The sequence below is a fragment of the Sebastes fasciatus genome, chromosome 6 (genome assembly GCF_043250625.1).
Source record: "Sebastes fasciatus isolate fSebFas1 chromosome 6, fSebFas1.pri, whole genome shotgun sequence".
In the NCBI taxonomy this organism is placed as follows: Eukaryota; Metazoa; Chordata; class Actinopteri; order Perciformes; family Sebastidae; genus Sebastes; species Sebastes fasciatus.
In genome coordinates, this window is record NC_133800.1 from 31235846 (window position 1) to 31261489 (window position 25644).

At 42.4% G+C, this 25644-nt stretch overlaps 1 protein-coding gene across 4 annotated transcripts in view; it reads left to right on the top strand.

The window, feature by feature from the left end:
* The window catches only part of slc20a2 (solute carrier family 20 member 2), a 54015-nt gene extending 28617 nt beyond the window's left edge, over positions 1-25398 (top strand). For 3 of the 4 annotated variants that reach the window (XM_074639219.1, XM_074639221.1, XM_074639220.1), the window contains exons 2-11: positions 2757-3333; positions 6508-6648; positions 8427-8512; positions 10670-10766; positions 11003-11122; positions 13283-13516; positions 13725-14364; positions 14560-14745; positions 19895-19979; positions 23876-25398. In XM_074639219.1, coding sequence (XP_074495320.1) covers positions 3045-3333; positions 6508-6648; positions 8427-8512; positions 10670-10766; positions 11003-11122; positions 13283-13516; positions 13725-14364; positions 14560-14745; positions 19895-19979; positions 23876-24040 — 2043 coding nt within the window. In that variant the 5' untranslated portion in view covers positions 2757-3044 and the 3' untranslated portion in view covers positions 24041-25398. Of the gene's footprint in view, positions 1-2756; positions 3334-6507; positions 6649-8426; positions 8513-10669; positions 10767-11002; positions 11123-13282; positions 13517-13724; positions 14365-14559; positions 14746-19894; positions 19980-20583; positions 20669-23875 lie in introns of all 4 variants that reach the window. The other variant, XM_074639222.1, reaches the window with a different exon arrangement.
* Positions 25399-25644: the final 246 nt, after the last annotated feature.

A 25644-nucleotide genomic window follows, 5' to 3' on the forward strand; every position in this document is an offset into this window, starting at 1 on the left:
TCCCTTTCCCTCGATATATATATAAAAAGGAACTATCCTGGGATCTGTTGAGGAAAATGAAACAATATTTTGAACTATAAACAACAGATCAAGCTACTAGATCCTGATTTTAGGGAGTTCTTGCACAGACCTGATGAAGAGACAAATTATTATCATATTTTTCTGTGTGTGTTGTGGTTCAACACAGGATAAAGGATAAAGTAGTACGTGACCTCAACTGTTCCAGATGGAGCTTTTGGTCGGGAGGAGGGAGCCATAACTTGCCGCAGGATATTTAGAAAGGAGCGGGCTGTCCCCACGCGATGAGGAGCGCACAGCTCGGTTCATGCCGAGGGAATGTGCTGGTCCGGCCCGCAAGCTGTTTACATTTAATGCTCCCCCCATTAACAATTGGCTTAACCATAGAAGGAAATGCGCTGCCATTAACCCCCTATGAAATGACTTTGATTATGTGGCATAGACAAAAGAAAAAGAGCAGAAGGAACCCAGACCAGAAGTCATTTGTGGTGTGGAGGTTTCTCAGGGACCACCAGAGGCTTCAGTGTTGGTGGCCTCATCATCATGTTTCTAAAGCATGTTGTCATTGTTAGGATGTACATGAGCCTGGTGGAACTTTACTGGGACGTGGGAAGCCGTTTTGCTCGTTGTTCTAGTGGATCTGATGTGATCGACTTTCTATCAGATGGACTCAGCAAGTGCAGAGCCCGGCACTCTTATTACAACAGAGTAGAGCTGATTAATCGATAGTTGTTTGGTCTATATTATGGTGAAAATAGTCAATCAGTGTTTCCCAAAGCCCAAGATGACGTCCTCTGTCTTGTTTTCTCCACAACTCAAAGATATTCAGTTTACTGTCATAGAGGAGTAAAGAAATCAGAAAATATTCATATTTAAGAAGCTGGAATCAGAGAATTTAGACTTTCTTTCTTCTTAAAAAAATACTCTTATTTTGGTATGGCTACAACTTATGATTATTTGATTTATCTATTAATCGTTTCATCAACAAAAAGTCAGAAAATAGTAAAATAAAATCCCTGTTATGGCCAAAGATGTCATCAAATGTCATTGTCATTGGTTTTGTCAAACCACATTCAAAATATTTGGTAGTTTTTCTTTAAAAAAATGACTTAAACGATTATTCGATTTGCTCCAATTTGATTTTCTGTAGCTAAACTAATCGGTTCAGCTCTGTATTTTAGTATTCTCAATTGCGATCCGTTTATTTGAATTGTCTTATACAGATATATACATATAACATTGGGCAAGGACATATGATACAAGATAGCAAGTTGTAGCAAAGTCTTGAAGCCCAAAGACAAAAAAGGGACAAAAAAAATAATATATATATTATTATTTTTCTTTCTTTATTAATATATATTTTTCTTTTCTATTTTTTATATATTTTTTATGTTTTGTTTTTTATTTGTATTTTAGTATCCTCAAATCATCATTTGAAACCACTGAGTCATTCACCGGAGAATCCTGCTTATTGTCAGACTGGACTTAATAGTAAACAGTCACATCTGAAATAACTCTCTTGCCATCCCTTTATTTTTCCTGGCTACCTCTGAATGAGCCCATATCCCAGCTGTTAAGGTTGTTGTTGTTGTCCACAAGCAGCCAGCGTCCTAATTTCCATATAAATGAGATCTATAGAGATCTTCATAGAGGTGATTGAAGCCTTAAAAGTACGAGGCTATAAAGTTTTTATTTTTTGAAAAGATATAAGAGAATACAGAGAAGTTACATTTCCTCTACTAAACTATCACTTTACTTACTTTCCCCAAAAGTGCAGTTTTGTGAACTGTTCCTCATGCAGCAATAAAACATCACAGCTGATGTTCTTACTGCATTGCAGTCTTAACTTAAACCCATGCACTGAGTCTTTTTTTATTTGGTACTGCAGCAAAGCCTTTGATTTTATTTGAACTTGTTCTCCAAAGCTTGTTACAAAACTGGTGTGTACTGTACCTTTGCCTGTCACCTGAGCACCGCAGCAGTTGTGCTGAGGTCTGAAAGAGCAAAGATTAGAAGGCTAATGCAATTTGCTGTGCAAATATCCACCCGGCTGTCAGTGAAACCGTCTCTGGGTTCACGTTTCTATTCGGATATTGTGACATAAAACATTTAATATCCTTGGTAATTCTTCCTGTTATCAGTTTTGGCATCTCTGTGTCCGACGTGATAGTGATGAGATATTCTGGTGGTCTAATATAGAAACTCAGTAAATTATATATTCCTGTCAAAGGCTATCTGGATGTGTGGCAAAGGGAAAACCTGTGAAACAGAAGCAGGTTTGGCAGCGCCGTGTTGTGTTGGGGATAAAGTGTTAACAGCGTGCTCTAGCATTGCTCACATCTCGATCTCACTCTGGATGCTGTGGTCTTTTTATAGTCCCGGCGCTAACAGCAGGCCTCTGATTTGATTTCTTTGAAGTGCAGACTGTGATGTCCGATTGTGGCTATCTGAGATGTCCTCAGTTTCCCCCCCCGGAGTGCACTGCTCCCCGTTTCATCAAGTTCTGCATCGTCACCATCCATCCTGCATCCTTTAGTTTTTTGTTTTTTGGGGGGGGGGTGTCTTCATAAAGCTCTCCTCCTCCTCCTCTCTCTCGGTCCCTCCCCTCTTTTGTTTTAGGTTTTCTGAAGAAGTCCCAGCGAGGTTGTTGTCAGATGGTAGCTGCTGTTTAAAAAGAGTAATCATGACTTATGACACTAATCTGTTTCTGTGTCTCCTCTCTCTTGTTTCTGCGGCAGGTGAAGGATCGTGCAGACAGGCCGTCTCACACTAAGCTATGGAATGCCTCCTGCTCCCACCATCACTAGTCTCCAATCTTTGGACTGAGCTCCACACGCTTAGTTAGCGGCTGTACTTCTCCCCTCGAACTCTTTATAACCAGGGGACGAAGAAAAGGAGTGGACTTACCTCAAGTCCTCCGCTAAAAGCGCACAGAGCACTTCTTTTTTTAAAAAAAAAAGAATATTTAAGCTATTATTTTTTATTTTTTCTCCACTTGGATTTGTTTCCGGTGAAATCATATCAAGATGGATCTGGAACCGTATCTGTGGATGGTGATCCTCGGCTTCATCATTGCCTTCATACTTGCCTTTTCGGTCGGCGCCAACGATGTGGCCAATTCTTTCGGCACGGCGGTGGGGTCCGGCGTGGTCACGCTGAAGCAGGCCTGCATCCTGGCGTCTATCTTTGAGACGCTGGGCTCCATGCTGCTGGGGGCCAAAGTGGGCGAGACGATTCGGAAGGGCATCATTGACGTCAACCTGTACAACGAAACGGTGCCCGTGCTCATGGCGGGAGAGGTCAGCGCCATGGTCGGTAAGTTGGACTATCCATCCATTATCTGTAACCGTTTATCACCCTGGACAGGTCGGCAGATTATCACAGAGCTGACACATAGAGACAGACAACCATTCACGCTCACATTCACTCCTACAGGCAATTTAGAGTCAACCATTAACCTGCATGTCTTTGGACTGTGGGAGGAAACCGGAGAACCCGGGGAAAACCCACGCTAACACGGAGAGAACATGCAAACTCCACACGCCAACAGCCCCTAAGTTGGTCTATATTTTACAAATTTTATTAGTGGATCAACAAAAGTTTTACCAGCAACTAGTTTGACTGTAGATTAATCATTTCAGTCACTTTAAAAAGCAAAAATGCCTGAAAAAAATCTCTAATTTCAGCTTCACAGTTGTGAGGATTTGCTGCTTTTCTTTGTCATATATGATAGTAAACTGAATATCTGTGAGTTTTGGACAAAACCAGTCATTTAAAGATCCCACCTTGGGCTCTGGGAAATCATAGCAGCCATTTATCACAATTTTACAACATTTTATAGACAAAACAATTAGCCTGTCAATCAAAATAAACAGCAGGCAGATTAATCAATAATGTAAATAAACGGTGGTTGCGGCTTCAATCCACTGAGTCATGTAGTTGCTGCTTATGTCTCACTCTCGACCTGCTGCTGAAGTGTTTCTGCTTCTTTGCTGCATCATGAAGTGAAACATACTGGTGAGAAAAGGTTTCAGATGCAATAATAATAATTAGGTTTTGTTTTATAACCTTCAAGAAAGAATTGTCATTGTGATTCTAATAAAGAATAAATACATCGTTGATTGACATTAATTAGCAAATTATTGTCATTTTTTCAAGGAAAGATTAGCTGTTTAAAGGTTTTTAGATGTGAGGATATGCTGAGTTTCTCTATTTTGTCACTGTAAACTGTAAATCTTTGGGTTTTTGGACTGTTGGTAGGAAAAAACAAGACATTTAATTAAGACTCTTTGGGCTCCATAATGAATTACCAACAGATTAATCTGATAATCAAAAATAATCATTAGTTGCAGCCTTAAAACATATCAAGGGAAACCTCTGTGATTACTTCTGTGAAGAGGTGAACATCGTGGGAGTGTAATATCCCTCTAGGTATGCTTGATGTTGTTTGGGGAAATTGGTTACATGGATCGATGGATATTAGGATGGCAATAAACAAATGACTAAAAATGCCCGTGGTGGCCTCTCCTTACTGCTCGTTTTGTCTGAACAACAGTCCATAGATATTCAGTTTACAATGACATAAAACAGAGAAGCTGGAACCAGTGAAAGTTTGGCATCTTTACTTTATAAATGACTAATACGAATAATCGAATATCCAAATAGTTGCATATTCATTTTCTGATGATCCACTAGGGCTGCACGATTTTGAAAAAATATCTAATTGCGATTATTTTGACTGATATTACAATATCATTTGCGATATTAGAGGGAATGATTTATACATCATTATTCTCATTTTCACTGAGAAACATATTAAAATGATTACAGTATGATTTTTGTGGGATATGTACCAAACTGATGTTTTCTTAAGTCTGTAGAATATGATATGTAGGCCAGCACATCTCTGCAGCATTACAATATTTAATTTAAAATGGTATTTTGACACACATTTCTCCTTTAATAAATATTGCGATTTGGATCAAATTTAGATTAATTGTGCAGCCCTATGATTACCATGTATTTCTATATCTAATTTATTGTATTTCAGTTATTGTGGAGCAGACTCTGCCATTACTGTACCTCTGCTATGCACATTAATATCGTTATTTGAACATCTGTTGGTTGTTTTGTGTAAAAAGAGACAACTGTAAACAAAATTATGTCACAGAAGTCAGATTGTTTCATATCTGAGGGCAGAATATATAGCATGTCAGACTACATGTAACATTAACACATTCTCCTATAAGACTACTGATACTGATGAATCTAGATACAGACGTTACAAACAGCTCTGCGCTGCAGTGATCAGAGTCGATGCTGCAGTCGCACCAACGTTTGACGTTTTCCCGAAATAAAAAAGCTTCTGTGTTCATCTAACCTGTTTTTCTTTTTGCTCACAAACCCAAACTAAACTGCTAAATAACACATCTGCCCTTGTTTTCAAAACCACTTTTCATTATTGGATTTATGAGAGATGTCATGAAATTAGTTTTTGTCCTTGCAAAGCACCCTCCAGACAAAGAGAAAATCTATCCGTCTGTTTTCAGATAAACTTTACGATGGGAAGTTTTTCTGATGTTAATCAACGTTGCAGCATTTCAACGTTTCCAGAGAAAAGGCTCAACCATTGTCCTCACATTAACACACATTTACAGAGAAGCATTAGCAGGAACACTAGCTTTACACGTCAACATTAGATTACAGAACAGGAAACAATGGGAGCTACCGCTGAGACAATGCCACTTTAATGGCAGAGTGACTGCTGGGAAACGCTGGGTAAATAAGGCGACATTATGCACAGGGGATTCCCGTGTCGCTGAAAGTTCAGGTGTGACCGGCCGGTTACAAGAGAATGTTGAGGAAACCGTTTTCTTAACCTCAAACAGGAAGCCTTATTCACCGCCGTATTGTTTATACAGAAGTTTAAACTTCTTGATTTGCTTCTAATAAACCCAGCGGGCTCACAGTAACGGCACAATACAGTATGTCAGTGTCTAATTTAGAGCCTGACAAAGAGACTCTGAGGTCCTTTTATTATTCAAATAATAGACGCTGAGAATAAATTGACCTGTGGGAACAGATTGTGTTACAGTAACAGCCCATATGGGATTCTTGTCTTGATAAATCAATAATGTCTTGATAAATGAACCATTATTCTTCATGGTGTTTGTCATCATGAGCGCCTGTTTACAGATTCATTTCAGCAGCAGGCTTTCTCAAAATATGCCTTCATCGACGAGGTATAACCCCCCGTTATGAGCACAGCAATTTTAGATTCAAGATCTTTTAATAATGATGTTTATAGTATACATATGCGTGTATAACTAAAGCAATAATTTGGTTTGCGACATGCTGTCCTAATCTAGTTTTTAAAAAGTCTTCAATCCAGTGAACGATCAGTAGAGCAATCTCACTATGATGCAATTCATTTATGTTTAATTAAATGTGGAAGATGTCTGAGATTTGTGTCTCTTGTTTCGATCACAGGGTCAGCTGTCTGGCAGCTGATCGCCTCCTTCCTCAAGCTGCCCATCTCCGGGACTCACTGCATCGTGGGCGCCACCATCGGCTTCTCCATGGTGGCCATCGGCACCAAGGGCGTACAGTGGATGCAGCTCGTCAAGATCGGTAATAGCCGGGGGCCGTTTGAGACCCGTTTACAATGTTTACTGTGTATCCTCACGCCTGCATATGTATATCTAACGTGTACACATACATACCATGCACAAAAGCACCACTTTAAATCTTGTGTTTACCACAGATGTGCTCATAAGGTTCTTGGAAATAAGTCATTCAGCATCAAAAAAGCATAAAAAACGACTGATCAACCACAGAAATCTTTGTCTACTCAGACCAAAATGAGTTATTAGTGGACTAAGTGGGCGAGCGCTAGAAATATTACCATCGCAAAGTGACAGAATATAAACTAAATATCGCCACACTTGAGATATTTCCACTACAGCTACAGTGGAGTTTGATTTCAGAACGTTTTTTAAGCTCTGCAGCACATTAACAGTTAATCATCAGTTTGTTTTCAGCAAGGAATGACTCCCTCGACCATTTTACACAGCGAGTAATCAATATTAGAAGAGGCAGAGTTACCGATTTCACCACCATTAAGAGTCCCAATAGACCGGCATGCAATGCATTCACAACACCTACTTTTTAAGTGAAATAAACACTCACTTTATCTCAGCTAGAGGAAGAAACTCTGGCTGTTGCTTCCTTCAGCTGCATGTATAAACCACAGCTTCATTCAAATGTGTCAACAGCTATCCCCCTCTTAGTCAATTAGCTGACTAATCTGTCATTTTGGTCTCATTTTGGTCTCATTTTGGTTGTTTTACATGCTGAATGACTTATTTCTAAGACACTGCTGAGCACATCTCTGGTAAACACAAGATTCAAAGTGGCGCTTTTGTGTGATTCTTGGTGGAGAAGCTCAGTTTTTGCAGTACTGTTGATAAAATCAACTGAAACTCGTTTGAATGTTAAGTGTGATTTATGCTTGCCGCATCTGCGAGGGGTCGTGAGTGTCCGCACGGCCAAAGTGACGTCACATCATCAGACACGGCCGTTTGCAGGGGTTCCGTGCGTCACGTTTTTGCCTGTTCGAGGCTGCACTCCCTTTTGGGGGAAAGAAACTCGCTGTCAGGAGAGAAAATGATGAAAAGCTGATGTGTAGCAGGTTAACCGAGGCTTTCACTCTGAGATTTGAGGCACATACATAATTAAATATCAGTGTGGTAAATCACTAAATGATGCTGGTTACAGTGAGCTTGAGTGTGAGGCTGCTGCAGTAATACAGTCATACATTAACGTTAGAACAGCATCAGACTGTCGTCTCCAACTAAATCTCAGCCGATAGATCAAACAGTTGGTTATTAACATGTTGGTTATTTACAGACAACACTCAGCCTGACATGATTCAATCAAACATGTAGAGATGTCTAGATAAGCAATATCCGGCCACTGTGTTGGACGGGGGAAGACTGAAGGGACATGGCGGCGATCAACCTTCATTTATTAAAGTATCGCCAACGCTCCGGTTCAGACAAGACCACAAAATAATTATTAGACGTGTATAAAACAAACATTTGTATAACAAGAGATGAATGCATACGAATCCAAACACACGTCACATTGCATTGAAGTCTCCCCAAAAGGGGGCACGGCCTTGACTTTTTGCGAAGTACGCGTATGTGCCGATCTGATGTTTGTCTGTTCCTTAACAGTTTAGAGTCATTCTGGTAAATGTAGGATCTTACTGAGGTAAATGAAAAACAGAAGATGAGGCATGTTGGGAACAAAAAGACACTTGTGACACTCAATCATCGCTGCCTGACGATACCGTATCAACGGGTGACTGTAGTCTTATCTGATGATGTTTTCTCCTCCCTCTCCAGTGTCATCGTGGTTCATCTCCCCGCTGCTCTCTGGACTCATGTCTGGACTCCTCTTCTTGCTCATCAGACGCTTCATCCTCAACAAGGTTGGCTCATATTATTATACTGTTGCTTTTTTTGGTTCACTGACATTTCCAACCTACTAAACATGTAGGTTGCAAGCCTTTAAATCAGGCCACTGGAATACTGACTATGAATAACAATGTTCTCTGACTGTCCATGAAGTGCCGGGTTAGAGTGAGTCACCGTTGCACGAGTTTAAAAAGCATCTAGACACAGACGTACACGTGTACACACAAACCTGTCCAAAGACCTTTAGCACAGATAAAGAATCCATTTGATTTGGCAACACCCGCAGATCTGCTGTTACGTAACAGTCAATCTCTGGCAGACCAGGAAGAGAAAAGTGTTGCAGATCATCCCGAGGTCACGACTGCAGGATCATGTATGAATGAGTCACAGGACGATCTGTTGCTGCAGAGCTGGGTTGAAAACTCATCTCTGTCTCTGCAGGCTATTTGCATCAATATTTAATGCTTCAATTATATTTATACCGCGTCCAGATTTGTTACTATTCAAGACGATGGTTTAGTTTGTAGACGTGAGACGTGAGATTTAAAACCTCGGTAGGTCAGTCGGTCAAGTTGCATCATCAGACTCCTCGTAATAGTAAACCACACACATTGTGCAAGAGTGAAGTGTTTTACTTCATTGCCTGCTTTCACTATTTCAACACCTCTGAATTGACCTGAGCTGAACTTCTGACCTTAAAATGAAGTTGTGGTTTTATTAGATGTCAGAAATATGTAACATACTGTATGTTTAACATTACAACACATACAATAAACACTGATCAGTGATCAGAAACATGTTTACCTTTCTATTTTATTTTAATTTTATTTACCTTTCTGAATTTCGCATTTAGCACTTTTAAGTACATCTTGCATTTTTATATTTAAAGCCAGCAGCTTTTGTTGCTCAGAGTGCCGTATAGTTAGTGAGAAGTCAATAGTTCATCGTCCTCCTCAGGGACACTTTGACATGATGTAGAGCTGCCAATCATGGCAGGTTGTTCATCCCAGAGGAGAGAAGCAAGAGCAGATTTAACAGATATTCAGATTAGAAAGTTTAAAAGAGATACAGCTTAAGTAGGACTGCATGATATACAGTATGTAATCGACATTAATATCAGTACAATTATTCCCCAACACTGATGGTAATAGAATATATAGAAGTAATGATTATTTTCATTATTGATTAATCTGCTGAATCTTTTTTGGATTTATTGATTTGTCTAAAATAATAATGAGAAAGGCATGTTTTGATTTCTTCAAATTCTTTGTTTTATCTGATCAGCAGTCTAAAACCCAAAGTTATTCAGTTCAGCATCATATATGAAAACAAAACAAATCATCACATTTGAGAAGCTGATGTATTGGTGTTTTTAATTAAAAAAAATTACTGAAACTATTATACTAACTATCAGCTGCATCAATATATGTACAGTATATGACAATATGGTAGGTGTATAAAACAAATCACATGTAAAATAATTACATTGTTGGTCCTCTGTTATGCATTACATCCGACAAAACTCTTCATACGTATAAAACCAAAACAATATCATCGTTTTGATTTTTAATAGAGTGCTACAGAAATCCTCAAACCTGGAAATGAGGTAGCATTTTAGCACTTCTGGTTCCCTCGTCTGGAAATCAATGTTTTTTTAACACAAGCTTAAGAGATTTTAATGTTTTGTTCTACGACATAAAATACATCAATAAATACCCCAAAATCGTCAATTTTAAAGCCTTTATGTGTCTTTAAAAAGGCGGTTGCTAAAAAGTGGCTTAATGAGACTATTAAATGTCATCACGCCGACTCGTCCGCCTTTACAGCCTCGTTGATTATACTCACGCTAAAGCGACTGTGCTTTTTTACTTCTGGCGATTCCATTCACGTTTTTTAAAATCATAAAAGTGATGTTCATTTGTGAAGATTATCTTTCTGAACAAAACGTGTAAGTATCATAAACAAGTGTTTTCCACAGAGCTTATTTTCTGCAATAATCCATAATTTTATAAAACAACGACCCAATATCGCATCATATCACCATAAAATTAAACTAAAAGTTGAAAATAAAGTTTTTAAACAATATTATAAGACTTATTGCTCAAGCTGAGCTCTTTCATCATCATATCAGAAACTGTACTAAAAACCCATCTGTGTGTTTTGCTGTGTAGGACGACTCCGTCCCCAATGGCCTGCGAGCGCTGCCCCTCTTCTACGCCACCACTATTGGGATCAACACCTTCTCCATCTTGTACACCGGAGCTCCATGTAAGTGCTGAACGGCAGTTGTTCCTAATAGAGAAACTACCGTCTCTCTTTATTCAGTCTGACGCCGACATACCATCAAATTATCATCTTAGTCTTAACGGGTGAGAGCGCCAGTGTTGTGTTCGTGCTCAAAATTCCTTTTGAAGGTGTGACGACAGTAGATTAAAAGTAGATTACTTTGAAACTACTTGTCAAGATGTTCTTTTCTTATACCCGTGTGTGTTCATTAATTGCAGTGCTCGGGTTGGAGATGCTACCGGTGTGGGCCATCTTCCTCATCGCTTTAGCCGAGTCGTTGCTCGTTGCAGCTCTGGTCTGGTTTTGCGTCTGTCCCTGGATGAAGAGGAAAATAGCAAGTAGGTATCTGTGTGTGTGTGTGCGTGTGTGTGTGCGTGTGTGTGTGTGTGTGGGTGTGTATCCAGTCTTTCTCACGCCATGTGAAAGCCCAGCACCCTGACCCGGGCCTGACAACAGAACCTCCGCTTGCTCACACTCTGTGCTCTGACACCAACACGGGGGATGCCAGCGGATGTGTTTGCTCGTTGGCCTCTGCCAGAGCCTCTAAAGCCACCAGAGAAACCCGGTGAACTCTGCGTAGAGCTCCAGTTGCTTTCCTTTAGACTCTCTGGCTGTTTTTAGGCGTAGAGCTACTTGGCCCAAATGCAAAGGGGGTTAAGATCACAGCCTGCAGTGTAGAAAGCTTTCAGATCAAGGTTAGGAATTGTTTCCCTAATGGGAGAATCAGCCCGCAGCAGAGCAGACAACGCTTTAAAACACATGACACGTTGAATAAAACAGTGGAAAGAGCAGTAGGTGGAATATCAGAGAGGATGGTGGACATAAGCAACGCAGCCTGTCTGTTAAATTTAACTTAATGTCATGCAGGATAAATAAGAACTTCTGTTTATTGCAACAACACTAAGCTACAAACTCTTAGTCTGAGATGCCAGTAATATTTCGAAATTCGTAGACATGATAAATGCAGATATGAAAATAACAATGAAGGACAATATGAAACAGTTTTGTTACATAAATTGGGTATCACTGTAAAGCTGAGACTCTTGTGGATCCAATGAGCCCAACTGTATTCATGTATGATGATGTTAGTCCCCATAGTAGTCATTCATTGTAGTGAGACCATTTTTTTAAAAACTTGACCTGACTGTATAAAATGACCTGTGGTGACCTCTAGGATAATCACAGCCTCATGAAACTTTACAGCCACAAACTAGAGACCTAGAGCATTCAGAGGATGGATGGTTTTCCTAGGTATATTGACAATAAGGGGGTTTCTGAGCAGTTTACAGAACAGAAGTGCTCGACATCCAATTGCCGAAAAATGCAATTCTTGCAGAAATCTCCAAAATGTCAAAAGTTTTTGATACCAAATCACATCATGGACTTTTTCTATGGTGTTCCACAAGGTCTTGGTGTCTTAAAGTGGTATTTTGGAGGGACTATTGATCATTTGTATCAATTAAATTTAGCACCAAATTGGCGTAACAAATAGTATCAACCCAAAAATTGTTACTTATGACATATGAGACATAATAGAGCATGGGAATGGCCATCATATACTTCTATCATAATGTTCTAAGACCTTATACACTTTCACAATTTTTTTTAATTACTTATTTTGGGATTTCTGATTTCTGACTAGAACAACTTGACACAGCTGCATCTCAAATTAATCTCCAGGTTCCCAGCTTTCAGATGATGTACACCACTTCTGTGTGACATCTACTGCTGACCTGCTATCTCCCCCTAAAGACCCTCTGTACCCCCCTAAAAAAGACAAAAACGGGTCTATGAAAAAGTTGGGGGGAGTGGAAGAGGTTAAACAATAGAAAGTGCTTTTATTGAAGCAATAACTTCCACATTGAGGCTTAAAATAGAATTCATTGTTTCCTCAAACTTTCCTTCAACCCTGCACACGACACACGAGTGCGGCCGACTTGACCTGCTACTCGACGTGTCGTGACCTCTGAATGCCGGTGAGGATTATAGGTGATATTATCGTTCCTAATCTGGAAGTTGCTGCTTCCGTTAAAGTGAAACAGGCGGTGGCTGAGTTTATGTGTTTGTACTGGGGGGTGTTTTGGAGACGTTGGGGGGCATCAGGTCTGTCAGCACTAGGATTAGTTTGGATCAGCTGATGGCTGTTCTTGTGTTTGAGGAATGTTGCTGCATAGTTTTCTCTCTTTCTGACCTGAAACCAGGTTTTTCTAGATGATTATTATTGATATTAATGCAGAGTAACAATACAGTTTCAACAAAAACATGCATGGACAAATTATATCGATGTGGATGCCAAATTAGTGATTCACTTGAGAAACTCTTGAACTGATTTTTTAAAACCTCAGTCTATCTAATCTTACAGTAAATGATCACTCAGACACAAAATCCGTTTACAAGTCCTTGTAACTTCTGTGTTAGGATTGTTAGGGAGGGTTCGATATTTTGTCTTTCCAGGAGGCTCTCTTAACTTAAACCCTCCATCTCTTAATTTCCTCCAGGTCGTCTAAAGAAAGAGCAGGCTCTGTCCAGGATCTCCGATGAGAGTCTGGACAAGATACCTGAAGAGGAGGAGGAGAGCCCCGTCTTTAAGGAGCTACCGGGGGCCAAGGGCACAGATGAGGCTGTGCTGCCGCTCACCGGGGGCATCAGTGAACGGAGCACCCGCGACTCCAGCGGAGAGCTCACCAACCTGGCTAACGGAGGCAGCATCCTGCCAAATGGCAGGGCCTACGGTAAAACTGCAATATTATTATGATATATATAATTATAGACACCATTGATTTGCAGCCCTGTCTCCTAAAAATTACATTCCCATAAAACTTACTACAACTGCATTCTCAATTACGTTTGGAGGGAAAGAAACTGTCAATGTGCTGCTACTGAATACTACTTAACTCTTGTGCATCTACACCCACGTCTTCATCATCTTCTCTCCTTCAGGCCGGACCCACTCGATGACCAACGGCTGCCTCAAGTCGCCCATCTCTAACGGCAGCTTCAGCTTCGACGGTCACATGCGCAGCGACGGCCAGGTGTACCACACGGTGCACAAGGACTCGGGTCTGTATAAAGACCTGCTTCACAAAATCCACCTGGGCCGCCTGGACGACGGCGACCGCTCCACCTCCAACGCCGGCCAGCCGGACAACAACTACCGCCTGCTGCGGCGCAACAACAGCTACACCTGCTACACGGCGGCGATATGCGGCATGCCCGTGCAGCCGCTCATTCGCTCGGAGTCACGCGACGACAGCGAAAAGCTGGTGGGAGAGGGAAGCGGCGGCAGGAGCAACAGCGTGTCCTACACCAAGAAGAGGGTGCGCTACGACAGCTACTCGTCGTACTGTAACGCCGTGGCGGAGGCTGAGATTGAGGCAGAGGAGGGCGGGGTGGAGATGAAGCTGGCCACGGAGCTGGAGGGGATGGATGAAGACGGAGCTCCTGCTCCGATGCCTCTGGACGACTTGGCGGAGGAGGATCACGAGGAGAAGGATAAGCCGGAGGTGTTCCAGCTTTTCCACTTCCTGCAGATCCTCACCGCCTGCTTCGGCTCCTTCGCCCACGGAGGCAACGATGTCAGGTGCTGCCTCCTGCTGCTCACGGGAAATACAACATCCCATATAGACGAAATTACAAATCCCTTCTACCTGATCATATATTTTGGTATTCCTGAAGTGTTTTGCCGTGTTGCATCATTTTGTCCTTGTGCTGTTCAGTCTACCGGAAATACTAGAGGAGCTGCCTGAGGTTATAATCTATTTCCTCACCTTCGCAGTAACGCCATCGGGCCCCTGGTGGCGCTGTGGATGATCTACGACCAGGGCGGCGTGATGCAGGACGCCGCCACTCCCATCTGGCTGCTGTTATACGGCGGCATAGGCATCTGCGCCGGCCTGTGGGTGTGGGGCCGCCGCGTCATCCAGACCATGGGGAAAGACCTGACTCCCATCACCCCCTCAAGGTGAGAAAGCCTCCGCATGGGAGAGCGGGCAGAGAGGTGTGTGTGTCTGTGTCTATTCATGGAAATGTGTGAGAAAGAAAGAATTGGATAAGAGAGAGAGAGAGAGGTGAACTTCCAAAAAGCCTCGACATGCTGACACACACAAGTCCATCTGGTGCAAGAGCGTCCTCGGTAAGTGTTTATGTGCACACACACGATCTCTTTATTAAGGCTGTTAAATGTTATTGAACAAGGAATTGCAATTCAACTGACATTCATAAACACGATGCTGGCAGTGACATGCATAAACCGAAGGCAGCACGATCACGTCTAGAGCGCCTGCTCTGTTGCCTCGAGTGCTCCCTGTTTACAGGTACAGTAAACTCGTCTGACTAATGAAGGGCGTTTGTCTAGTGCGTTCACTGATTAACTGCTCTCTACTTCCCAGACAGAGCCACCGCCTCAGGCAAAACGCATTTTTTACTACACAGACAACCTGCAAGAACAAAGTTGTTCTTGGGTTTTCTATGTCGGTTGCATCTGTAAAAGCTTTTATGTGAATTATATATATTTGAATATGTTTTATTAGTGATTAGGTACAATACAAAAGTGAAATGATATTTTCTGTCTTTTTTTTAAAGAGGACCTATTATGCTTTTGTGCTTTTCCCTTTCCTTTAGTGCGTTATATAGTTTTTTGTGCATGTAAAAGGTCAGCAAAGTTACAAAGTCCACACCAAAGGGAGTAATGCCATTAATGCCAGGGACACACTATACAAGCATCAAGCTGATTTTGAGCCCGATTTCCCCCCCCCTACTGACGATGGTCAGCAAAGCCCGGATTTTTGGATGGTTCTAAATATTATCTTTCCAGATGTTCCTGTAGTGTGAAGTCTGTTAAGAGTGCGTTTTAAATCCCCCGATCGGCTCAGAAGTCCATCCTGGCCGCACCGATTTCAAATTGTAAATATTAAACATGTTCAATATTTACGATTTTGATATCCTGTTGTGTGTGGGGAACCCCGAGGACAGACGATGACGCAGTCACGTGGGAAAGAACGATAGCCAATAGAGAACCACGCTGACTGAAGAAGGAAGGACAACCACCGCCGTCATGGTGGCGTAATGCAAAACGTGAAGCATGAAGTAGTAGTAAGATGGAGCTCAGAAATGGAGGACCAACTTGTTGATTTGATACAAGTGTTTATTTAACGTGTCTCCATGACTTCATCCATCCATCCTTCGTGAATTTTCAGTACAAAGTAGTACAAAAATTCAAATTGCTAACATCCTGCCCGTCGTTCGCCATGTTTGTTTACACTAAAGTCCCGTTTGATCGCGAGGGATTTTGTGAGATTTCAGTTTTATTTGAGTCTGAACTCTCGCTGTTAGTGTGTTAGTGCCAAATCGTTGCTCTCCACACACTATAGGAACAAAGCCAGAGAAACACTGCTCCTGAACTGCCTGAAACGCCTCGTTGAAGTCCCACCTTTTCTTCTGTAACGTGGTGATGTCACCAAGTAACATTTGTGTTATACCTGCTTAGCGGCTAGTTTGGCACGCCGTCAAACAAAGCTAGTTAGAGCGAAGTCCAAAGAGTTTGGTTTCAGACAGAGGGTGAAACGAGGCTCTGCAGCACAGCCGGTATGAGAAAAATAAAGCGTTTTTTTTTATATTAAAGCATGTAAACCCAAAATACAAATATGCACCTGAAAAGAAGCATAATAGGTCCTCTTCAAAATATGTTTTCCCTCAGAGATGTATAAAATATTTGATGTTAAATATATCATGATCTCTGAACAACATAATTATGATATTGATAGTAATCACACAGTCGTGCTCCTCCAACTTTAACTAATTCATTACAGCTTTGTGTAGAGAAATACTGTATTAATATTCTCTGTAGTAGCCCTTTGCATAGAGAATGAAGTAGCAATGATACACACTCTATTTTTCTTCAGCCCTTTGACCATATTACATAATAACTCTGAATAAATAAGTGGTGTTTTGGACCACAACAACATAAAGCCCGAGGGCACACTCTGTCCCACAACCTAAGCAGTGGACATCACGCATCCTTTACTGCTGCTGCTCCTCTGTCCTTGAGATCTCTCTCTCTCTCTCTCTCTCTCTCTCTCTCTCTCTCTCTCTCTCTCTCTCTCTCTCTCTCTCTCGCTCTCGCTGTCCCCTCGTCTTCCCACGCATTAGCTGAAGAGTGTGTGTATGTGTGTACCTCAAGGTTGTTTGCGTGTCAGCTGAAGAAAGCTGGGCTCTATGCCTGCAGGTCTTTCTGCGGTGAATGTACTGTATGTGTGCACATGCATGCATGCATGCATATTAAGGTCTAATTGTTCCAGCAAGTTTTGGGAGTGTGTGTGTGTGTGTGTGTGTGCGCGCGCTCGGTTGCCTGGCAGGAACATCACACAGGGTAAGAGGAAGTTGTTTGGCATTCTGGATGAAGAGAAGTAGAGCAGGAAGGGTGAGGGAGGGGCGAAGCCACAGTGGGAACTCTGGCCTCTCTTCTCCAACCGCAGGGAGGGACGCCAGTCTGACTCCGTCTCTTCCACTTTTCTTTATCCCCCCTCTGTCCTCCTCCTTTTTCTTCATGTTCCTTCCTACCCTCTCCTGTAAATCTCTTATTTTTGCGGCTGTTCTTCTTCTTCTCCTTGCCCTCCTTTTCTTCATTCCTTCCCACTCTCGTCTCCTCGCTGCATCTTTATGTCTTGTTTTTTTTATCGCCGTCTCACCTCTAAATCTTTCTCTCTCACTCTTTTCCCTAAAATCCCCGCGATTGTTCTCAAACTCATTATTTCTCCGTCTTTCTCCATTCCTCCTTCCCCTTGGCCCCTCTCTCTTGCTGTGTGCCTCCTTTTCTTTCTTCCTTAATCACCCTCTTTCCATCACCAGCTTAGTCTTTTGCCAGGACTCAAAGACAGATTTGCTCTGGTTCACTGTTCTAAAGGCTCTCTGTCCCCCAGTGTCTGTTTCCATGCATCAATCTGACAAAGACGCTTGTTTGGGGGCAAGGACAGGAAAGTGTGTCTTTGTGGGTGAAGTTGTGTGTCTGTAGTCTGTGGCTGAGCTTATATTGTAGACGGCACAGTGGACACTTGAACAGCACAGTTCAACACAGCAGTTTTTAAACTTGAAATATGGATTTTCATCATTGTGGGCAGCTCTCCTGTTGAACCACCACGGGGACGGACTGCTGCAGAACTAACTGTCCTCTCTGAGTCTCTTTGAGATGAGCTCATCCTGTGTGACACACTTATATAATTGGCCCGCTGCACAAATGTTCAAAGTTGCCGTTAGAGGTGAAGTGATGCTGTCTGCAAACCTGTAACGGACTGGGATGGTGATGAAATGTGACCCGTCTTCAGAAAGACTTTTTCCTCTGCCATTCCCGATGAACTGGCCTATTTCACAGAAGATATTTTGACTTGTCTCAGTCATAGACTGTATATAACAAGTGGATGTAGTTACAGTGACGTCACCCACTGGTTTGTGAACTGCCGTTTTGAAGCCTCGAGTTCAGCATGTTGTCGGTCACCATGTTGGTTTTTGGCAACTATAAGTGACACAAGAGGGTGGAGCTAAGTACAACCGAACACTGAATACGTTTAAGGCGACCAAAAAGGTTATAATTAACTTTCATAAATTGAAATCACACTGGGAAAGGGTTAAAGTTGTAAGACGAAAACACAGACAACTCCCAGGCCGGACAACGCCGTGGTAGCGACCTGTCAATCACAAAGTAGCCCCGCCCTAAAGCATCCCCTGCTTCATGGTCTATTTGACTCTAAATGGGACCATCATTTACTAAATGAACATCATGCTGTATTGAAGAAGACTTGAATCTAGCGGTTGAGACCATAAACTCATGTTTACAATGTTTACTGAGGTAATAAATCAAGTGAGAAGCAGACTCATTTTCTCATAGACTTCCATACAATCAGACTTCTTTTTGCAACCAGAGGAGAGAATTAGAAAGAATACAAGTTTAAGGCATTTCAGCCTTTTTTTTTGGCTCAGCTAGACAGCATTCGGTAGAGAGCCAACAGGAAATGATTAGAGAGAGAGAATGGCAATGACATGCAAGAAAAGGTCCCCGACCAGACTTGAACCGGGTACGTTGCAATTGCCTGGTCAGCGTCTGAAACCTCCCCCCCCTCCTAGCTCACAAGGACATCACACACCAGTCTTAATTATCTTTGCACACGCAGCGAGGACGAACGGCCGTTTACAGACGGGTTCAAGTGATGTTCAAGATCGACTCAAATCCAATCATTAGAACGCTGCTGTGAAAGTTATTGACCCTTGCTGTTCAGTTCAATTTGAACAGTGTCTGTCAGCAGAACCTCTCCTCAGTGTTGCTGAGAGTTTTATTTGCTGCTGTTTTTGTGCCTCCACGCCGGCGTCAGCCACGGCCGGAAGCATTATGTCTTCAGGTTGTCCGTCTGTCCGGTCCATTCTCGTGAACGTGATATCTCAGGGACGCCTGGAGGGAATTTCACAAGCATCCACTTGGACTCGAGGATGAACTGATTTACATTTTCAGTTGTCAAAGGTCACTGTGACCTCACAAGACACATTTTTGGCAATTCTAGTTTATTAAGGAAGTAACTTCAATGAAAGAAGCGCCAGCTAATGATTCAGTTTCAAGTTGCTTTCTCACTCATCTTGTTTCTCTCTCGCTCTGTTTTTTAATTCCAATCTGTAGTTTTCCATCCAAAGCGAGTGGCCAAATGTTTCTTTGTGTGATAGCCGGGATGAGGGAGAGGGAGTAGATGTTTTTTTAAAATGATGTTCTCTTCCAGTGCACCCACTGGTCTGGTGTCAAAGTGTGAATTATGTTTTGGAAACGGGACATGGCTTCAGATGACACACTCACACAGCACTCTGTCTGTGCAGCACATGCAACCACACTCTTTACGAGCTACCTACCAACACTTAGGACCTGATAGAAATGCCGTCTTTGTTGTGTGTGTTTCAGAGAGCGATAAGAGTGTGATTGCTATATATTGTTGTGTGTGTTGAGCGTACATTTAAAGAGCTGTTCCATTATGGTTTTACTATGAATGTGGGCCGTGCCGTCAGCAGCACCTCCCAGACATTACAATGAAGGATGTCTCTTTGTTCCCCCCTCCTCTCCCCTCCCTCCTCCTCCACAGTGGATTCACTATTGAACTGGCTTCTGCACTCACAGTCGTGTTTGCTTCCAATATCGGCATCCCTGTCAGTACCACGCACTGCAAGGTATGACTGAGCGGCCCTCCAGCCGGCCTCTCAACCCCCCCTCCTTCCCTCCCTCCAGGCACCTCCATGGGGACGGGGAGCTCACACTGCCTCCCAGGGCTCCGGGTTGGAAACACACACACCAACCAGTCTTGCAATCAGATCATTTCTGTGGACTTTCCACGTTTTTTTATGACCATATTTATGCCAGACAATCTCTTTCCTGGTGTTTGCAAGGATGTCCTGATAAAACGAATTTCATCAGTTCATTGAAGTTTCATTAAAAGACAATCAAAACAATTGGGTCCCGTTGCAGACGGCCCCGGGCAGCAGTGTGCAGCCCCTCTCCCCTCTTTCTTTACAGGAACATCGGATCCAGGCTGGACGACGTGGCGCCCTCCTCCCCATCAACATGACGTCTCATCCTCTTGTTTCATTTCCACCAACTCTCTCACATTTTGCCCTCTCAGCATCGGCATGGTTTGGTGTGTGGGTCCCCACCTCCTGTGCTTGACTCCCCACCCGACCCCCGACCCCACCTGCCACACTTGTTTTCCCCTTTCTTACCTCTCCCTCTCCTCTCCTCTCCATCTTTCTGTGTCTCTCCACTCATCTGTCTTTACAGCGGATTTTGCATTGAAGTAATGAGTGCGCTATCAGTGCTTGTTGCATCAAATGTGGGCATCCCAATAAGCTCCACCCACTGCAAGGTATTGGTGTCATTGGTAGCGAAGCCACTTCATCGCTTCACCTGTAGCTGTCAATCACCACAGCCAATCACAACTCCCTGAAGTTGATGTTTTGATTTCTCCTGCAGTCTTCCTCCGGCAGCAAAACCTCCAAGTTTACCTTTAAAATGTGTTGAATTTGCTTATTAGATATAGAGCAGCAGATCACAAGTATAGTATAGCTATTAAACTTTTATTAATTAGATCAGAAGGATCACATTTTTCTGTAGTTTTATCGGTACAAAAAGCGATTTCTAAAAACATCTTTGCCATTTTACGGGGCGTTAAATGTCGGACTCTATTGGCTCTGAGCAGTTGCCAGGCAACCGGTGGACACTCGAGGAAGTTAAGCGTTCACATGCCGCGTTTTTTGCGCCCTCAAATCCATTGTTGTCAATGTAGACACACGGCAGGCGCGCTCTAATGCGGGAGCGCGCCCGCCAGCGCGTCGCTCTTCCGACACGCGAGCACCCCCAAGTGCCTATTATTTTTGGGCGCGATAGCTGCACTTTGAGATAAAAAATAGTTCAACTTTTGGAACGCTGCAGCGGTCGAGGAGGAGCAATAAACAATCACAGCCTGCAGATATCTTTTCTTTCTTCCGTAAATATCAGTCTGCGGTAAATATCTGTACCACAGATTATTTTACCTGCTTCACCCATTCCGTCCAAGAGCGTCACGACATCCGGTTGAAGGTCAGCCAAACTGACACATACAAGTCGAACAGTAGAGCTACTGTGAGGGATTTATGGTGCTGGAAATCCATTTCTTTGTTTTGACTGAGTTTAGTTTATTCAGTGAGGCTTTTACTGCCAAATTACCGCAACTTCATCATCATTGTCATCTTAGCGTGCAGGTTTTGGTTGCTTAGTAACAGCAGGCGCAGCAGGAGCACAACCTCCCAAGCACATTGGATAAAAGGATGAAAGCAGTATGGCTGGCGTTTTTTTCACACGTGTTTTTAGACGCTACATGTGAACGGCCAAGAAATAGTGCGGCACATAACCCTCGTAAAATGCCGCGTTGCACTTTTTACACTTCAGTTTCTATACGGATTAAACAAACGAGATACAACATGTTAATTAGTGGGTTTGATTTTGTTGGACTGAGCCAGGCTAGCTGTTTCCTCTTGTTTCCAGTCTTTATGCTAAGCTAAGCTAACTCACTTCTGGCTCATATTTAACAGACAGATATGAAAATGGTCTAATCTTTTTCTTGTTACTCCGCCAGAAAGCAAATAAGCGTATTACCTCCAAACTGGTAGCCTGTATTTGGGGAGAAAGTTCAATGTAACACATGTATTCTATTGTTAAATTATGTGATAACATAATAGCTGCATCTGTGAAAACATCAAAGTAACATGAGACTTCATGATTTAGATAAATACTCCAAAATTGTCTGCTGAAGGGAAACTGCACAAGACTCAAAACTGGTATTTAATTTACTGATGATCAGTTTATCTCAACATAATCATCCATACCTTTATGTTCACTTCTCACCTCCACATCCCCTCATCTCCCCCCTAAAACCTTGGTTAATTCCCTTCTTTGCCTAAATGCTTAATCCACTGATGGTTAGAGGTGTATTATTATTATTATTATTATTATTATTATCATGGTGTTGATTTGATTTACTGATTGTGTCGAGGAGATGCACAGACGTTGTTGGACGAAATCTGTATTTTTAAAGATATTAGTGAACTTGTTATACAGTTTCTTAATTTAAGGATTGTTAAAGGTGACGCTGACGTATTCAGAAAGTAGCCAACAACATCTGTAAACATCTCCCAGAGAGAAAATGAGCAGTGATGAGCATCCGTTCGGTTTTGATGAAACTGAATTGATGCCCAGCCCTGGTGAGATTATGTGCAGTGACTCGTCCTCAGCAGCACAAACACTGAGGTCACGCTGAGTTCGGGTTTCGCCGCTGCATGTCTTAAATACAATTGGCTGTAAACAAACATCGTGACCGCGACGTTTAGATATTGTTCCACACAGGCTTTTAGAATAATGCTAATTATCCAAATGAAGGAGAAACTTTCTGAGAAGACGGCCTACGACGTTTCCTTCCCTCCCTGAAGATATTTTTGTGTCGTCTAGTCTGTAACTTTGAGTACGGCCGACCTATCGACCACAAACACCGCTGCTCTCCGTTGACCTTCCGCATTTAGTCGAGAGTGTGACAGAAGGCGTCTCATGTTTCTCTGGCCGTATAAGAGCAGGCCCAGTTTAACTCCCGCCTACCTGCAGCGTCGCAAACAAGTCACTGCTCATACGTCACTCCAACAAACTGAGATGTGTTCATGTGTCTTCTCCAAAATGAATTCTTACCCAGTACTATCCTGATTTGATTACTTGAATAAAGGTGAGAAAAAGGTTCATTTGTGGACGTCTGACATGAGCAGAATTAATTAAGTTAGCTGAGAAAACATCTGATTTTTGAATTGCTCATCTCAGACGTCCACATCCTGAAATTGAATTTAGGTAGTAGTAACTTTTATAATCTGCTTGCTCTGACTAACACAAACATTTTGGACCGAGTTGTTCTTGAAGAGCTGAAGGCTGATTACAGGCTTTTCTGTTTGGATGTTAATGTGTCGTATCACCCTGAGTGGTTCACTTACCTGTGGATCTTTTTGGTCTGCTACTAAGTACATTTGCTCAAGTACTAACAGTAAGTTAACCAAATGTTTAAAACCGTTTAAAACTGCAACCATAACTCGGGAGAATGTACGATTCCCTGGAAATGTAATTGAGAATGCACTTTAGTTGTATTCAAATGTAATTTTGTAGGAGACAGAGTTGCTGAAAAAGAGTACTATGAGTACTTTAACTTTTGATACTTTAAGTACATTTGCTGATAACACTTATGTACTTTTTTTACTTTAAGTGCGTTAAATAACCTCGATGGCAAAGCCAGAGGCCACAAACATGATGGCAAATTCACTCATCAGCTGTCAAGTCCATTAGAGCTAGATGGATAAATAATGGCTAAACATATAGTATATGTAAGAAGTAGGTGAAGAAGAATAAAGATGCCTGTAAAAACAAGCTGACATGATGTGAACAGATCAGCATGAGAGAAGCCTGAGCAGCCTGCAGCTCTTCACAGTGTCTCTGACTTTGTGTACTTTAAACATTTAGTTCTGTGCTGCTGCTGATTGTTTTTCTTTCTGGCTGCGGCCTCTAGGTGGGCTCCGTCGTGGCCGTGGGTTGGATCCGCTCCAAGAAAGCCGTGGACTGGCACCTCTTCAGGAACATCTTCCTGGCGTGGTTCGTCACGGTGCCCGTGGCCGGCCTGTTCAGCGCCGCCGTCATGGCCCTGTTCGTCTACGGCATCCTGCCCTACGTCTGAGGGCGACCCGGCCCGGGACGGAGAGCAGAGGAGGGAGAGAGAGAGATGGAAACATAGCTCGAGTGTCATAAAGGAGGAAATGAAGAGAGGGAAAGGGCAAGAGGAGGAAGCTACAGATGGACTTGGTTGTACTGTGGATGTGAGGAGGGTTGGTTCATATGCTGCCTGGCTCCGTAGTCCAGAGATCTGTTTTTTGTTTTGTTTTTACTCCTCATTTGAGTTTCCGATCGATTTTTATTTATTCTCTTCTTTTGGGTGCATAAGAAAGTGTGTAACCAACGTGTTCCATTCAATCTGCTGTACATATGACAATAATAGGGAGAATTCCAGTAACAAGAATTATGGTTGTTGGAAAAAACAACTGTCTCTTCATTAAAAAAAAGAAATGAGTTTGAAAAATATAAAAAAAAGACAGCACACGACTGAAAAATAATCGGTTAATTCTGCACACCTAAACTAGATCGTTCTGCCGGCAGGTAGCGTAGTCGGTCAAGTGCTCATTATTATTATTATTGTTCCAAAATGCCAGAAAAAACCCCTGTACATATAGTTGTATTGGATTGAGTGTGATTTGTTGTATCGCAGCTTGCTTTAAAGTTTAAAAAACAAAAAGACTAAAAGATGTGCGTGTGGTAAACCAACCCATCCATCATCTCACTGTTAACTAGCCAGGTACAACTAGGGCCAAACGGAAAGGACGCCTCAGAGAGCGGTAGAGGGGTGGAGCGGTGGTGGAGGTGGAGGTGGTGGTGGGACGACTGTCACTCTGCTTCTTTATTTTCCACATGATACCACAGAAACCTGATTTGCTAAAGAGTTGATTTTTGTCAAGAGCTCCTGTATGTTTTTAGAGATGGATCTCATATTTTTTAATGATGTAATATACTGTAATTTGTACTGTAAATAATGTCCTTAAAGAGTTTGGGGATGGGGGGATCATGGTTTGTTTTTAACTTAGTAAGGAGATGTCATGATGTCATCTTATACAGGCTGCTGTTTTTCCGGAGGTTTGCATAAGTATCTTGATTGGAAAACAGTATTTAAATTAACGAACAGAGAAAAACTGGAGATATTTCATTCCTTCTGATTTTATCGTATCAGTAAATTCAACAGTATTGGCAGAAAGAGGAATCTTTAGGTGGATTTCAGATGGCGATACTCGAGAGATTTAAAGTAGAGGTGCTGCAGAGGCCAAAACACTACAACCTAACGAGGCAAAAAACATCAAATGTTCACATATCCTCATCCGTATGCCTTTTGTTTTCACATATAGAGCTCAGCTACTGGAGTCGTTTCCTCATATTGACGGCTCCCTGCCAATGACGGACCTCTACACTGTCCATTTTTCGGGTCGTTTTCACATCACCCGCCCCTGTTCTCCGCCGGTCAGATTACACGTCTTAGTCCAGGGTTTGATCTGTTTCTGTAGCCCTGAACCTCGGTCTCACACCGCTGGTCAGCCTTGTCGCGTCAAGACGGCGATTTATGTGTCATATCAAAACACACGTTGTATTATAACTCAGCCAGTTTAATGCAGAGGTGGAAAAGATTCAGCCACACGTGTAGCTCCTCAAAAACGGGCTGGTTGTTGTTTGAAGTGTAGT